The sequence below is a fragment of the Ornithodoros turicata genome, chromosome 7, assembly GCF_037126465.1.
Source record: "Ornithodoros turicata isolate Travis chromosome 7, ASM3712646v1, whole genome shotgun sequence".
NCBI classification, from domain to species: domain Eukaryota; kingdom Metazoa; phylum Arthropoda; class Arachnida; order Ixodida; family Argasidae; genus Ornithodoros; species Ornithodoros turicata.
Genome location: NC_088207.1, coordinates 53,496,991 through 53,514,504, shown reverse-complemented (window position 1 = coordinate 53,514,504; position 17,514 = coordinate 53,496,991). Strand labels below are relative to the sequence as shown.

Sequence of the window (17,514 nt, the reverse complement as noted above, 5' to 3'; positions counted from 1 at the left end):
AGCGAGACACGAGCTCTCGAACACACTCCCGACCAAAGCGCAGACGTTACAGAGCTCAGAGTTGCCTCCATCCCCATTGGCAGCCGTAAGCACGTGACTTCTCGTGCGCTGCCTCACTGGCGGCGTCGATGATGTCAGATGGCGGCGTGATGTCAGAGCCGCACGAGCCACATGGCGGTGCCCGCTGTGCTGTCTGGGGTTTTTCCTGGGTTTTCCTCAGACGCTTTCAGTCATATGTCAGCACAGTTCCCTTAGAAGTCGGCCCAGGGCGTCAGTCGTGACGTTGCCCACCTCTGTGAGGCCGACAACAACAATGACCTGTCTTAACCCCGTTAATTGTTTTCTACGAATGATAACTTGATAATTCGTGGGTTTACGTCGGAAGGCAACCATGATCATAAGCGACGCTGCAGTGGTCGTTCTATGGTTTATTTTTGCCCTCCTGAGGTTTTTTTTAACGTGCGCCGAAAACTCAGCACACAGTGCACCTTATTTAACGTCCCTTGCGGAAGACAGCGTGTCCAACCAACTTATACCCTCCCTCCAAGTTGATGACGTCTTCGGCCGAGTTCGGGTACGAAACCTTGGGACCCGTAAGGGGTACACTACAACGAATGAAAACAGTGTATAAATGATAAGAGAAGCGCTTACAGACGTTAAGAAGAGTTTGATGTAGTAATCGCAAGTTACAGCACGATGGAGGCTGAGCTAGACCAGACGGGGCGGAAGAGGCAAGGCGCGTGACGTCCAATGCTCTTCAAGCGTCATGGCGGGGTTACCTTTACTTTCAGAGTGATCTTAAGTGAGTATTTCTCACACGTCGTTGACGTTTTGTCGTTCATAGCGGGTTTCAGCTCAATCGTCTATCCGAAGCTACTACAAAGTAGAGACGAAGACGGTAAGCAGTTACTGGTGATCGACGACAAACTACAACTGAAGCTGGAGAAAAGTTCGGTGCTTGCAAAGCAATTTCTATACACAACGCATGAGGACGGCATGGAAATTCATCACCACGTATGTTGGTGAAGTTCATATGGACGAAGATGAACTCAAGCGAAGTTATGTTGCAATAGCAGACACAAACTTAATTGTTGCTTTATATTGTGCGTTTCCAGTTGGACGGTGAAGATCTGGAGAAAAATTTGTATCATGACTCAGACAAGATGGCTTCCCTCATGATGTCAACGGAAGGTGGACTTCGAGTGGTAAATCTAGTTATTCGATTTCGTGCAAAATATTATTCGAGTTCACGTTCGCGGAGGAACCGAAAGAACATCGGCACGAACAGCGATGTCTGCATTATACAGGGTGTTTATTGTTATTCGTTACAGAATTTTCATTGAAAAAAACTGGCAGAGCAAAATAGATGCCGTTTCTGCAGTTGAGTCGTACGGCCAGGCTGACATCCCCTCGAAGAAAGTGTGCAATGTAACTATAAGATGACTAATTACCTAAGATTCATTAATTAACTCTTTAATTAGGGGATTTCGGGCAACAGCGGGAGATCAGAATGAGAGACCATCCTAGTTGAAAGCCATTCCACGTTTAAAAAATCCTGAAACCACGTACGTCCGTCAAGATGTCCATCCCCGAATTTTGATATGCAAATGAGCCGAAACTGAAAGAGCGCGCCTAAGTAGCGCATCACTTTCACCGACGGAGGCTTATCTGGGTGGGAAAGCGGTTTATCCGGCTCGCAGATCGGCACCTACTCCAATCACTTCCATCGCTCCAAATCACGTGGCCCTCTGACGTGAAATGAGGGCTGTACCGCCTGCGTTCCGGGTCGCCGCGGTTTCGGTTTCAGCGCATTTGCATGTCAAAATTCGGTGGTGGATATCTTCACGCACGTGCGTGTTTCAGGAATTTTTAAACGTGGAATGCCCTTCAACTAGGATGGTCTCTCATTCTGATCTCCCGCTTTTGCCTGAAATCCCCCAATTAAAGAGTTAATTAATCGTCTTTAAGTCATACTTTCTTCGAGGGGATGTCAGCCTGGCCGTAGAACTCAACTGCAAAAACGGCATCTATTTTGCTCTGCTAGTTTTTTTTAATAAAAATTCTGTAACGAATAAATATAAACACCCTGTATAGACAGAGTTCGTTGAGAGCACGCATACAGTGTAGGCGGGGCATTATTGTATACGTGAATTTATATTTCTTTTTGTTTGACCAGGGCATATGTTTTATTCGTTCGTTGAACACAGAACAGTGTTTGAGTATACAGGCCTGAGGCGGCAAAGAAATCACTTGGAGATATAGTTACGATGCGGTGCACGTTGAGATGTGGCAGTAGTGTACCAGTATAATCTCGTCAGAAAGAAGAACCACTCATGTAGGCGGCCCCTCTAGCGTAAACCGTCCATATGAATCACTTGAAAGCAGAGAAGTTTATTTAAAAGCAAATACAGAAGATTCTAATCAACGACACATATCCACCATACTATAAATTTTCGCTTCCCTGTGAAGTCGACCCAGGACGCACGATTTCCCCCCGAGCAATAGGCAGCATTATGGGCAGGCAGACCGCTTTGGCAGTGAAACGGAACAACCGATGAACCAGGCACTAGTAGATATTAACCATTTGGATCCACAGGTGCCGCCGAGGCACAAACTTTGACAAAATTCCCTTTCCAGGAAGGCATTATTGGAAGCAACCTCCGGATAAGGCCGCTCGATGCTAGAGAACGTAGCTCTGAAGGTGATACGGGACACCTAGTTTACCAGGTGAAGGAAAGAATGTCTCGATCGGCAGACATCTGTAAGTGACACAGTAAAATGACATCAGAATTCAATAAGAATGAAAAATTATGAAATACACCCCTGATTCGCATGACGGGTATCGTAACGAACAACAGGCACAACCTGTAATTTCCCGTTCAGCGAAGCTCCTGTCTCTGTAGGGCTTCCTCTGCACGTTCTATCGAAATTGTGCCGATTTAGTTTCCCGTAAAAAAAAAAAAGTAGATTGCAGGTAGCATCATTAGTAGTATGAGGAAGCGGAGGATGGTTGTATAGTCAATCGGGTGGGATTTTTAAATAGGCCTAGATGTATAACGATTGGCCTTCGCACGGGGGGCGCTTGCTCCACAATATCGACAACCTGAAGATCGGACTCCAGATGTGTTACCCGGAACTGCCCAACTCAGGAATATTTCTTTCAATTTAACTGAAGCATTAAAACATTTAAAATGGAATGATCATGCGTAGCACAATAGGTATTTCTTTTATGCAAGCAGGCTATCTTTTTAAGAAGGAAGAACTAACCCTTGGTCGCCTAAAAAGTCGTTAATAACCTCATTGCACCGTTGCGACCGCTATAAAAATCAAAGTGTGTTGTTTTGCCTTCCAGTGTATGCCCCTGGCAAAGAATTTGACAAAGGTGCTTCTACGTTTGTGAAGCCAGTGCATGGTAAATGTTTTTCCAATCGAAATATATGGCAGGTACACATGACAAGTAGTCTTCGAGCAGTCATGACGTTGACTTGATGCTTTTTAAAATTATTTAGCTTCCTTAAACAATGTTTTTCCACTAAAATGCTACATGATGTATCGAAGCAACTTAACAATGTCAGCCCCAGTGCAGAGGGATCACCGTACTTGTGCTTACCATGTCATCTTACGTTGTTCTTTCTTCCCATTTCCAGTAGATGCTCGTCAAGACCAAACTGCATACTGTAGGCATATTTATTGTTTTTGGATTGGTTTTCTCAGTGCTTGTTTACTTTTCAATGTCACATGTTGGGCAACTCGCTGTGTTGTAACAAACCGTGAATGCAAGTGCACAACCCATTTTCAGCGCGACCAGAAACTCATCCTGAAGTCATTATAGTGGTAGACACCGTGCATAGTCTAAAATTCAGAGGCAAAGGAAAGGAAAAGCAGAACAAGATCATCGAGTACTTCAGTGTCTTCATGAATGCGGTAATACACGTCCTAACGGGTTTATGAGAGTTTGTTACTGGTGGTCAATCGCACTATCGACTATGCTGCGAGCGAGAGTAACCAGCAAAACGAAGAATTCTTCCATGTGCTGTAGCTAATGAGATACAGGTTCTTGAGCACACTGCTGCTCTCAAAAATGACGTCAAAGGAGTGGGAGTATAGATCCTTCCTGTTGGTCCTTAGGATCATGTGACTCCTGGATTTCTCCATTTTTTCTTTTTTTTTAAATCAATCAATCAATCAATCATGTGACTCTTCCCACAGCTTGCCCGCGCGAGCGGGTAGACAGCCGCACTGCCGGAGACGGCTGCCGTGATATTACAGCAGCATGGGTTTCAGTATTGGTGGGTTGTTGTGGCATTCTATTGCAAACTACGTGCGAGGCGATATTTTGCCGGTATGAGCCGATATGAGCGGACCTTATTTTGAACGCACGTATTACTTGTTTGACTGGAATACTTGGATGGCAAGGTCACTTTGACGCAAAGCACTGTCTTCTACATCTGAAATAACCAAGATCGATAACCAGGCCAATGACCGATATAACCAGGGATGAACTGTCACAACCCTTAAGCTTAAGGGTATAGAAATATTTCATGAATCGAAAGAAATATTTCATGTATTGGCAAGCATTTGAAGGCAGTGCAAGAATAATTGGTCTAAATTATTGTTCCATGATACGTTGCTTAATTGTATCCCATCCTCAACGGACAACTAGGTGAACTTGAAATACTCCACTCTCCATTACATCACTGTGAAGCTTGTACTGTCAGCCATATTGAGGCATAACGTGAGTCCCTCCTATTTCAGCCTACAGAGAACCCTATAAGCTCTTTGAGTACTGCCCGTCATGTTTACCCATTCACCGCGTAGTGGTTGTTGCATGTCGGAGAGTTTCGAGGTGTCCTGTTTAATATTTCTGTCTGTAGAAAACTGAAGAAAATGCGTACATGAAGTTTCACAATGACTCAGACAATCTGATGGACTCCTACGATTCCCTGTTCAACCTTGCTGGTTATGCCGTCGCTCGGAAAGACGCGTTCTCCTCGTACGACCTAGTCGTACTTGTAACCGGGTAAGTTGGCTCAGTGGGTCCAGTCAAATTTTCTAGGTTTCACCTCCACAAGATACTGTGGGTGATTTGTGTCAATATTTGTCGTGGTTGCGCTTGTCAACAGCGTGCAGCAGGACTTTCATTTTTTCAGTTATAATGCAGTGGCGAGGCGGTGCGTTGGGACAACGCGCGGAGTTGCTAGCGTGGTTGGTTGTCGCTGGCGGACACGGATTGGGGCCGTGCGTGCCCAATTTTGTTGCTCTGTAGCCGATTTGGGTGCTCTCTCCAGATTGAACATTCGAATTTGCCATCAAACACAATCGAGTCACATGGTATCCGTAAAGGGATAGTTTGGAGCTGTCCACTGATTTAGGGTTGTATTCTTTTCGAATGGCGAATTCCACTCGTCGATCTGGAACGAGAATGGGAATCCGTTACAGAGCCACAAAATCCGGCACGGAGGGACCCAATCCGAGACCACAAGCAAAAACCAAACTCTTTGCATATATCCGGCAAGCCCAGCGAGCCAGCCCAACGCTCGCAGTTGCTGTATCGCAAGATGCGGAAATGACGAGAGTGCTCTTTTGATGAAGAGTGCTCGTGGAGAGAGTTTTTCTGAAAAGCCCAGTGAAACACTCTGTCCGTGTCTCTGTTGCATTACCTCCTAATCTTGCAACCTTTCTTTTTCTTTTTCATTTTGATCTGCTCACCGATAGGTTTCCGATAACCGACTATCGATAGTCCACAATCGATAGTGCTATCGAGAGTTTTTTTTACAAACCGATAGTTCGATTTTCGTACGACTATCGATAGCCTTGCATCACTACTATGAACCCTACCAAACTGGGCCGCCGTCTGCGTCTGCACCACACGGCGATTTTAACTTGTTGGCTGTGACACCTTTTGTATAGATGAATCCGATAGGTCCGTATCCAACCAATGCAATCACGGTTACCTCGGCTCTGTTCCGCGGTAGGTCAGTCTGCCACTGTTTTTCAACGTCAGCACGCATTTCTTCTTATCTTCATATTTTCGGCTTTATCGCAGAAAGCATGTGTAGAAAGAAAGAAAGGTGCTGGCATGCTTTGTGGACGAAATGCCTATACACTGTGTACTGTCGTCGTTGTCAGAGGCCGAAAGAAACGAATGACGCGCAGAAGTGCATGGTCCCACATTTTCTGTCCAACATTTTAGGCCATCCCATATCCTACCAACTCGAGTAAGTCCATCACTTTTTCTCGCTGCTTCTAAACTGCGCTCTCCGACCTATAAAGCAGACGACGTTATGTGTACCTCCGCGTTGGCGTCTGGTTGGGTGCTATTATTCTACAAATGACGTAACATTGGATAGAGGTATCTGGATGGCGGTACGTCTAGTCGCCCGTATCTGAAAAAACGTGCGTTCTTGTATTAACGCTGCCCCCGTTATGAGGAAGAAATATTGAACACTAACTTGTAAATAGAATCAGGAAGCGTAGAAGAACAATATTACACCTATTAAACTCGTAACTCAATAGCTCCAGATAGGAGTTCTCACCTCCTTTAAAGGGACTATGAAATTTCCCGAACCCCCATACTTTTTTTCGATGGAAACTGTTCTTCCCGCAGAGAAACTAATATGCCACAAATTTTTCCGGACGAAATCGCTCCACTCTGCGAGGAGCGCGCGCTGGAAATGTCTCTTCCGCGTTCCTCCTCTCCCGCGCATATTTCCCTGCCGATGGTGTAACTGTACGGACCGCACTTCGGTTCCCCGTTACGTCATCGGTGTTGCACAATGGCAAGTAATGCCGCGAGCTCGCGCTGTGGCTGCCGCCACTGCCGAAATCTGCCGATCACGCGAAAGCTGCTGTCATGGAGATTTCCACTCCCGATGAACGCATACGCGGGATCCTACGGCGCATGCTCCTGGCGGGATTCCTCGGCTCGGCAACACGTCACGATGACGTGTTGCTGAGCCGGCCGTGGTCGCGTCAAGTTGCCCGTTGTGTCTCCGCTCGGCAGCTCGCCACGGCGCGGCGCTAGCTGTCCTCCCTTCGCCGCTCCGTTTAAATTCGCTCCCGAGAAATCCGCTCGCGCGACGAAAGTAAAATTTCGGTTCTAGACTCGGAAAAATGTCTTCTTTCGAACAAAACGAAGAAAAAAATCGTTTCATAGTCCCTTTAAGGTGTTACGCAACGCCGCCGGAGCTTGTGCGGCAGCGGAAGCAGTGCTGACCTTTAAAATTCGTTTCTTTAGATTCTTAGCCCTTTTCGGACGAAAAAAAAATACAGCCGGGTATATTGTCGGCCGATGCCGAACATATAGTGGTATCGGCTACATAGATGCGTTTCCGGTTGCGACCGTACCTTTAAGTCGTCATAAAACGTATTTAGCAAAGGTTTATTTGGAATTCGTAGCTTGATTGTTCGGTGGTACAAAAACCGGAAGTGGAAAGTGACATCATTGCCGTGGAAGTGCTGGCTATCAAATCCAATGCCTATAAATTTAATGGAAATATATTCCACAGTGACTGACATTGAGTGACAAGAAAGCACGCCACAGCGTTTTTAGACATCCGTTTGTGTCCGTACTGTTGCTTTATGTACGTACTGGCTGGGGCTAATTAAATGCATACAAATAAAATGTACCTGAACAGTATGTGGTGTGTTACTGATGAAGTCGTCAGGACAGTGCACAGCGAGGAAAGGTCGAATGCGTGCTTCTTGATTATCACTCTCCTGCGCGGAGCATTACACCACGTTGGCAGGACCGTCAGACGGCATGCTAAAGGCCTCATTCAGACGGAGAGGGCGTGTCTTAATTTGGAACTATGGGAGGCAACATGTTTTCTTTCATCCTTTTTTTTTTTCTTTGTGCCTATCCCTATCACAATGACCGAAAACCTTTAACTTACTTGATCCACAGTCGGGACCTCGTAAGTGTCTACAGTGACGGTCGCTTTTCGAGTGGGACAGCAGGTAAGTGCCATAATTTGCTTTATACATTCTAAAAGTCGACCATCTGTCATAAGGAAGGCTCCAATTATGCAAGAGAGACGTTTCTGCCTATCGCGTTTTTCCGCCCATGTTGCAGCGGCCTTTTAGCACTCAGAATCTTTCACACGCGATGATAAAATGATACCTGGTGGAATATTTGCTATCCGTAAGGTGTGCCCTGGTCAATGCTTCCTACAAAGAACGCAGTTAAGGACTTCGGAAGACCTGCATCGCGCCGGACTGCGAAGTATGGTCGAGAAGTCTGTGTTTGCAAGCGTGATGGGCGATTATTCGTGAGGCTGATGCCACGACCTCGAAACGTAACGGTTTTTCGTCGAGGAAACGTCGTAGGCGGTTACCGCTTAGACCAGGGGTCGGTAACCTCTACAGTTCCAAGGGCCATATTTCACCCCCCCCCTCGTCGACTTTTTCCCAGGGGCCGCAGATGAGATTCGAACCCATTCGAAAATAAGTCTAAATTAGCCTGCCGAAATTATTAATTGCTGTTGAGTGACAAGCTGACCATTTCACAAGTGCAACTAATACTGTAAGCTTGCTTGTTGCGCTCACAAAGTTATGATTTAGGGAATACGACAAGCACTTTTTGTTAATTTTAAGCGCCGGAGAGGCAACACAGAGAGCGCACTCTTGCTTTAGGAATTCCCCCAACTAAATACCGGGATTTTCGTCGTGAACTCGGTCTGCGCCAGGCCGCAACTGTAGCGCAGCTAGGCCGCAAGCAGCCCGCGGGTTCCCGACCCCTGGCTTAGACGAAACACCAGGCTACCTCAACACCAGACTAGATCAACATGCATAAAAATGAGTACAACACCCTCAGAACTTGGGCTCGGGTGGAGCCCTTTTCCACATATTCCAACGCCCACGTGTCATACAAAACGCTTGTTGTTGCGTTCGTACCATAAAGCCCGAATCCCATAACAAGCGACACGCGGCAGATACACGCGAGAAGCGACAAAATCGACGTCACTGCCGCCACACGAGCGTCAAAAAAGCTTTGTCGCGGCTCAATATTTCTGCATCTACTCCCAGTAGATATTTGTAGCATGTCGCTGAGTTCGTTGCCTGTTGTTTGACAAAACCAGCTAGATTTGGCGGCGTGAAACAAGAACTGAACGCGTGGGCAAGGAAGAGGGTGGAGAGGGCAAACAACAAAACTAGCAGACGAAGAAGTGGGCGGGGCGTGGGTACTTCAACCGCAGCGCCACTGCGTTATGGCGAATATTACATAGCACCTTCATTACAATTTCTCCTCGTTTTGACGAATGAAATACTATTTTTGGTATATTTATGGCAATTTACAACTTAGCTCGAATAAAATAAGCATTGCTTCTCCAAAAACATCATTTCTCGGTGACGAAATGTCGCTGCTCAAATGGACCAGGAAGTCGCGCCATGACCAGACACGACAGCGACAAATTCTGCAGCGCGTCGCGTGTCGCTTGTTATGGGGTCCGCGCTTAATACAAGGGCTAGCGCACTGTCTTCAGAATAACAAAGATATGGTGGCGGTAGCGGTAGATGTGGCCACGCCGCGATTCGTATTTCGATTGATTATTGCTTTAAAGGCCTATTGGAGGTGAACCCTTCAAATTAAGATATGGGTACCTATAGCCTTGCCTTTGTGTATCGTAGGACGAGCCTTCGTAGGGAAGGTGTGCGATGAACGCTATAAGGTTGGAGCGGTGGAAGATTTGCCACCCACGTACGACGGCGTCCACACATTTGTTCACGAAGTCGGCCACCTGTAAGTATTATAAAGTATATGGAATGGTAACCACTGAGCCTTTGTCACTCAGGATGGGATGTGTACATGATGGAGCTCGCGCTGACAGCAGCATCACAAATCATCCAGGAGCAGAAAACTGCCCTGGTGCTGAGAAGTTCATCATGTCGACATCGGTAGCATTTAACAGCCAAGACAAGTTTTCCTACTGTTGTGGCCAGCAAATACACGTTGTCTACCAGTAAGTAAACCTCGTCTTCTGTAGGAACGGCACAGGGTCGGACTTGCGAAAATGCTCGATTGCTGCTGGTATATGTATCGGAGTTTCAAAGTGTAACGTTGCATAGAATGGTCGTACTTCGTTACTTCCCTGATTTCTTTCGGCGAAGTTTCGGCGTCTGCTTCCTCGAGGTCTGGAACTCGAGAAAATACGAGCTGCCAATCTGCGCGGCTTCCTAGAAAGGAATCTAGCTACCACAAAGTGCAAGGTATGAAGATTATCGCGAATATCCGGTATCGCTGTGTTCCAGGGTGCATATTATGACGACGTTTTATGATTACTTGTCGACGCATATAGACTGAACGGCGATATCGAGAACATCATCACTTTTTAAATGGATAAAATAGGTCGCGTATAGACAGAGAGCGTTTTGGACTAGGTAGATCGCATGAGGCACTAAAGACGCTTCCCTTCCCGCTTCCCGCAGTGAATAGTGCATGACAGTAGTATAGCACCGATACAGTAGCACTCTCATTCTCCGCGGAGCATATCGAGCGATGTCTGGCTTGAATGTAGCACGTATGCCGAGCAGGGCAATGGGCGGAACCGTGGTCCAGTGGCTTGGGTTCTCGAGGGCCATGATGGCAGCCTTTTGAGCTGGCAATGGAAGCGCTCCAGCAACCCAACAGAGGATGGATGGTAGGATGTGGTCCGTATGCGGGTGGTGTGCAGAAGCGCCAGAAACGCACCGAAGAGGTGTGCCTGGAACTGGGGACCACGTTCAAAGGTACCTGCAGATGGCACACCAAATCGTGCAACCACATTATAAATTATTGTATTCATAATAAGGTGAGGGGTTTAACATTTCACGGCGAGAACAGCTCTGGCGATGCCACATTGGTCGGTAAATTGATTAATTTTGCCCACCTGAGATTTCTTTAAAGGAGCAGCTGAGGGATTCCTTCATACAGTTTAAGGCTATGGCTTTCGTTTATGGCTCTGATACACTGTGCAACAACAACATTGTTTAACAAGTAACATGCGTACGATTATCGCAGCTCACCTATAGCGTGTGAGGGAGGTATTTGATCTGCGCACCCTTTGCAATCCCCTCCCCTCTTTCAGAGAGGTCGTACGTGAGTGAGTGATGCTGACGTCACTGCATGATACGAGCAATCTGCCGCAAGTAGCACCACGCGGTGTTCGTGGGAAACAAATTTTTATTCGGAAATGAGACCTCGGGCTACGGTGATACTACGTCACATGCACCTGATTACGTCACATAAGGAGGTCGAGACGGGTCTCCAAAAATGCCGGAACGCTCATGGGTGCTTTTCAGTCCCTGGTTTTCTTGAGGACCATGTGTAGTGCCGGTGACCAATTTCCGGAGGAGGGGCGAGTGAATCCGAGGTGCCGGAATTGCTCTTTCAGAATTTTCAGCTTCTCCGGCGACAAAGGTCACGGCTTGGCAAAAACTATCGGGCCAGTAGTCTGGATATAGTGGACGACATCGTGCTTGACGGATTTCGTCCACTCGAGTGGTTGGGTCAAAGACAGATGCTCTCAGAGGAGAGAGGCGTAGGGCGGTGGTAAGGCGGGTAACGATGCTCCGCTGAGGCCAACATTCGACGTAGAACCAGTGGGCATCACGCGTTTGGTGAGACGACTTTGTGTGTCAACGACAAGGCGGCGAGCAACATCAGCAGGAATATAGCAAAGCGATGCAGAAGTTCTGCTCCAAGAATGGATTTCCTGTCTGCGGCAACGAGGAGAATCCAAGGGAAATATCTGTGCAGGCCGAGGTTTAAATTCAAAAGCTTCTCACGGTTGACAGGAATGGCAGTGTTGTTGACGGCCATGAGATGGAACAGCGGTGGATTGAGACGGTTGCGGGAAGAGGCAGGTAAAACGCTGAAAGCAGCACCCGTGTCAAGGAAACGGGTCTCGGTGGTGCGGTCAATTACGAAAAATAAGGAACTAATTGCTTGGGTGGGGAAATGCTGGTCGCCGTCAACGGCCCTCTGGGCTGTTTCCGGACCAGCCGCAAGGTCTTGGGCATCTCAGAGCGGCGTCACCGAAGCTCTGGAGTTACCAGCAAGGTGGCAGGTTGTCGCTATCGAGGGAAGGAGAGCGACGGCGATGGAACCTTGTAGGTAGGAGATCGACGAGACTCACGAGAACGATTTGAGGAGCGGCGATGTCCATCAGCAAGGAGAAGCGCGGCAACAGTCTCCGAAAGACACTGGAGCACGCCGTGGAATTCGGTGGGTAGAATGGGGAGATTGTGCTTGACGAAGGACGCGAATATTGCGGGATGGCAGCGACTGTTGAAGGAGCGACTTCCATGTAGACTTCCGGTAGGGAAGCGACGGTGTGCCGGTACCTGGTGAGTTGGGAGGTGACGCCAGCAAGAAGGAACATGGGCATCAGCTTCTTGAAACCATATGGTGGTATTTCTAAGCCAAAAAAGAGGGAGTCGAATGACGACGTGCCCTAGTATAAGCTGGCGAATGTCCGGGGCAGGTTGGTTGAGGTGGTCGTCGGAGGGATCCATAGGGAAGAGAAGGGTAAGCATTCATTCTCAAGTCACCGAAAATGAGGACCTAGAACTGACTTCCTCGAGAGTCTGGGTTGAACTGGTTTATTCTTGTCAGGACGCGAAAAAAATGTATTTAAAAACGTGCCTCGAGGAGGTATCTGACTTTGTCGTCTTTCCGTCTTGGGCGCCACAAATAACCTATATAAAGCCCTGCCTGCCTGAAAGTGCTCTTGACAGGTGTTATATTTCCCTTTCAGCCTGGAGGCTACAGCGTGTCTCAAAAGGGAAACAACGTCGAGCATAATAAACAGCACCCAGCTTCCAGGTGATCTACTACTTAATGCTGACCAGTATTGCAAGTACGAGCATCCGGAGTACAACAAGACTGCAAAAAATATGCCTAATGTGAGCAACACCGGGTCTGTGAAAGTGTGAAAACGTTTTTCACATAAGGGACAGCACTTTGTCATCACATGCTCCACAGCTAGAGATACAGTGATGTTGTGTGACACTGTGGCAGTCAGATAACGTACCCGCCACGTATTACGTATACTATGGGTAATTGTACTTGAGGACGGAGTCCGCAGCGCTAGACAGCTCTAGGTAGGTGCGTGGCCAAGAGCACGGCACGGCATGACCCATTGGGTTATTCCATGGTAACTGCTGGAACGGCTTTCCTCGACAATTTCTCATTTCTTTTTTTTTAAAATCTGATCGTTTTTATTTGTCACGACATAACAATTTTCCGAGTCGCTAGCTCAAATATTATTGCGTGTCAAACTACACAGAGTATGTCCAAGAAAACCTTGTCCCTCCTGAAGTCCTTCACTGTATCGAGCCCCTCCATTCATTCTGTAATCGAAACTAACTCTGAAGAGGGTGCCAGCCTGGCGGCAGTGTGTGGATAGAGGGATTTGGGGACGTAGGTATGACAAGTGGCCGGTCCCTTTCAGTGGCACACGTTTCCAGTCGCGAAGAAGGCCGACGGAATAAATTGTGGGTGACATCAGAGGTGGCGACGGACGAGACGACACTTGTAGATCAGGTTTTCACATACTCATGAGCACAAAAATGTCGGTGGAAAATTTGCGTCCAAAGATGGATTCTCACTTCAACAGGGCATCAAAGATTTCTCACCTCCCAACCTCGCATACCTTTCCCTGCAGGCTTTGGTGGTAGTGGCCGTGGTATCTGGCTCGCCATTGTTGGCTTCACGTATGTGGACAACGTCATGACCCGTAGGCGCGATAGATGAGATGGGACGAAAGTTAAACGGTGCCTCTTGTGAATAGCAAAGTTCTGCTAGTACCAGGCACAGGAGACATAGAGGACTCTCGTGTATAGCGATGTGCAGTCGACGCCCACGCGTCTCAGGATTGGGCGAGGATGCGCACAGATAGTGCAGTACCCTGCACTCTAAGAAACAAAGGTAGAATTTTCTATCGCTCATAGCCACAGTTGCTTCGCGGCGCTAACACGCAAGAATTTTCTACCCATCTCGGTAGAGCTGTATTGCAACCACATTTCTACTCAAACCAATTTTACCTTTTGGGTATAACTGCAGAGTAGAAACCAATTACAGAGTAGAAACTGTCATTCTACAAGCTTGGGTAGGAAATTATACTTTTTTTTTCCTTAGAGCAATTTGAGAGAGAGGAGCAAGGGAAAGGGACGCCGCGGAGGAGAGGCCGCGCGTGGATTGGCACGAAATGGTAGAGTGAGTGAGTGAGTGAGAGTAAAAAAGAAAAAAATTGAGAAAATTGGCACCACCAACGTGGAAGCCGGCTACTCCATACCACGTAGACAAATCAGAAAACATACCAATAGTCACACAAAGTCAGGACAGTGAAAAAAAAAAATGAAAAAAATGGTAGAAGTACTGTCGTTCCATCAGCTTGGGTAGGAAATTCTACCTTTTTTCCCTTAGAGTGTGCTGTCCCTTAGATCGCATATCACCAGGGATAAATTCCTCTCGAGTCCTCCTGCTTACGAAGGACCGGAAAACGTCAACGTATTTATACTCGTTCCCTTTTGGGAGGTTAAAGGGACTTTGTGCGTGTTTCACTTCCAGCTGGGAAATCTGTCACAGTGCGTAATTGCATGCGAACTCATACAAGGAAATCTCCGTATGCATCTCCACAAATCACCTGACGGGATACCTTGCGAGGATGGTACAGGCAAGGTACGTAATTCATTAGGAACTAAGTTTAGTAGTAAGAGGTGGTGGCGTTGGAAGGTTGTCGTGCCAGTAGTATACTCCGAAACCTAAAATGTGCACTGCTCTATGTGATGCGCCACTTCCTGTGGCCCTCCTTGAGGTGGTGGATATATCGCTGTGCCTCGTCTGGACCTCAAGTTCCGTGAAAGTCGGTGGCAGTCTACTACTAATTGTTTGTTTGAAGTGATTAAGAAATTTTCTTATGACAGCAATGTAAAATTGGATCACGTATACACAGCCAAAAACAGGCACAGACATGAGAAGGAAGCACGGACAACAACAACATATATATTCTGATGATGAAGTGGGAAGGTTTTCCACTCTAGGACAGAAGCACAGACAACTGCCTTTGTAGGACGCCTTTTCGTGTCTCTGTCTGTTTTTGGCGGCGTATACGTGATGAACACGTGCCAACTACCCCGCCTTCATACCGCTACTTCAGTAAAGTTTAAGACGGGCCAAAAAAGAATGGTAGTTCAAGAAATGGACGTCTCTCCATTCCGGAGCCGCGCGAACGGTAACGTTGTGATAGAGCTTCTCGGTTCAGTTTATACGCTACGAACCTTTTAAATTTTTTTACAAAATGTTTTCCAAAGAGAAGTCTTCCTTGTTCAGTTCAAGCTTCTGTCTGATGCCTGTGGTAGCGATCGCACAATATCATCCCATTCTGTAAGGTTTATGGATAGAAAGGGTTCAGCTGGATTTAGCAGTAATACTGCTATACAGTCCTAGAAATATGCAGCAATGCTTAGCTACATGGAGTAGAACGCCTTCTCGCTGCACCAGGAACCTGTGCTTAACTTGAAGATTGCATCGTGTATGAGCTGTCACCCGGATGTATTGCTGTGCTCAGAATGGCTGTATCAATAATATAGAAAGTACCCTAAGAAGCGAGGGCAGATCGGTGTACTGTGTGATTATTTGAATGCGTCATTGCATATGCGTAGGATGTTTCCAGCAGCTATGAGAATAAAGTATGTGCTAAATTATGAATAGTGATTGACCTGCACCAGTAATGAAACAAGCTGGTTATCGCTCAAACAGACTTGCAATGCAGGTTTGCATCAACAAAGAATGTGTGGATTATACGAGCCCAACTCCTGCACAGTGATGAAATAGCACTGGACCAGCACTATATTGCCACATCAGGGCCTGCAAACCTGAAGTATATGAAGAATGTGAATAAAGGTAGAAGACAACAGTGCAACATGTATAAATGTTTATGCGTGTGTTACTGAATGTGACGTGATGTGATAGAGGAAGAAAAAAAAAGGGGTACTGAATCCTTGAACCTTTAGATAAAGCTTTTTGACGACAGTAATATTGAGGATCTTATAATAACTGAGGGAGATGGCCAGGTAAGTGAGAAATAATTTTCGAAAATAATTCTCTTCCAACTAATTATTCTGGCCTAGGCTGTTAATGGGCACCTAAAATAATAATAATTGTATTCCTTATTCCAACAAATGTACGAACCAATAATATACTCTTTGTAGCAACTCTACCAGCTACACCTTTCAGCGGCATTTTCTAACATCACTGCAGGTGTGAAACGCTTCTCTGAGGTCTTAGTATTATAAAGTGGTATGTTGAGAAACAGCACACAATAAGAGACAACGATGCTCGCTTAGATTGAAAATATCTACACATCTTTTTCGTGGAAGAAGGAAGAAAGAAAGAAGGAAAAGGTTGGCCAGCCTTAGGACTCGAACCCACATCTTCTGGATTGTTTGTGTGTTGTCCTTTCTTCTGTGTTCCAGCCTCAGAACATCAATTTTCATCTTTTTCATATCCGCATGATATTTAAGTCCAATCTCACTTAAGTCTCAAGTCCAGTTTGCGGAATCCATTGTCTAGCAATCATATGGTGAGAACAATGGTAAGAGGGTAATGTGCACGTTTCAAGTTCTCAGAGTGGTTGCACTTTAGACAAGTAACACTCAGAAGTGTGCTGCGATTGATTCTCAGGCATTTTGTTAACTTTTTTTTTTGTGTTCAGTATATTAAACGCAATTGATATAAGGGTGTTGCACACCTTTTCTGTGTTGTTGGCAATGGTTGAGGGTACAGCGGGACCCCACACCCGTCAAGTTGTTCAGAGCAGCTTTTTTTCCGGTGTTCTCCTCTCATTAAAGTTGATGGAAATAATCACGTCTGTTCTTAAGACATGTAATCTGCTTTTAATATATTAATAACAATAATAAATCCAAACCTTGGAGAAACGGATAGACGTCGTCATCGCCTCGCCTGTCAAGTGTTACAGCATTACTAGGGTGAGTCACAAATACTGAGACCATTCTGACACTCAATGATTGTGGTGCCCTCCTAGCAGAGCGAACGAAATTCAATCCGTCTGGATGTGGGTATGTGGCTGAAGAGATCTGTGATCGTCCCCAAGAAACAGAGTAACCTGTCATCCTGTACTACCGTTGCTTTGTGCTTACCATACAGCAAAATGAAGACCAAGAATCGTTCGTGAACTTTGCGACTTTGCGAACTGTACGAGTTTCAACTGTGCGGAAAAGCCGCCAAAGAGCTGAACATCCGCGAATCTCTTGAGTCACATCAGGGGACGACGATGGTTTGCTAAGCTAGAGAATGGGGGGGGGGGGCAAGCCTCACTATCAAAGACATACCATAGTTGACTCTGAGGTTGACCTCTATGGAGTCCATGGAAATCTGGAAATCAGCACCTGTGCATCAGCAGTTATCCCAGTACTCGCAGGTAACTCAGGAAAGACTTTTTGTTTCTTTTTTTGGTACCCTGAAGCCAGCACGTACGTTGAAACCGAAACCACGTGGATCAGGACCGCAGG

General features: G+C 46.5%; 2 protein-coding genes across 2 annotated transcripts; both read left to right on the top strand.

The window, feature by feature from the left end:
- The first annotated feature begins 803 nt into the window (after positions 1 to 803).
- LOC135401561 (uncharacterized) lies at positions 804 to 3,493 on the top strand. The gene is made up of 4 exons (XM_064634033.1): positions 804 to 1,014; positions 1,116 to 1,205; positions 2,638 to 2,761; positions 3,353 to 3,493. Exons 1-4 carry the CDS (start codon positions 997 to 999, stop codon positions 3,487 to 3,489), a joined length of 369 nt encoding a protein of 122 aa, XP_064490103.1. The 5' UTR covers positions 804 to 996; the 3' UTR covers positions 3,490 to 3,493.
- A 1,402-nt stretch (positions 3,494 to 4,895) lies between these two features.
- On the top strand, positions 4,896 to 15,907 carry LOC135400096 (A disintegrin and metalloproteinase with thrombospondin motifs like). Its single transcript, XM_064631838.1, has 7 exons — positions 4,896 to 5,020; positions 7,907 to 7,959; positions 9,631 to 9,742; positions 9,795 to 9,962; positions 12,738 to 12,885; positions 14,552 to 14,662; positions 15,756 to 15,907. The coding sequence occupies exons 1-7, from the start codon at positions 4,896 to 4,898 to the stop codon at positions 15,807 to 15,809; spliced, it is 771 nt and encodes a 256-aa protein (XP_064487908.1). The 3' UTR covers positions 15,810 to 15,907.
- The last annotated feature ends 1,607 nt before the right edge of the window (positions 15,908 to 17,514 follow it).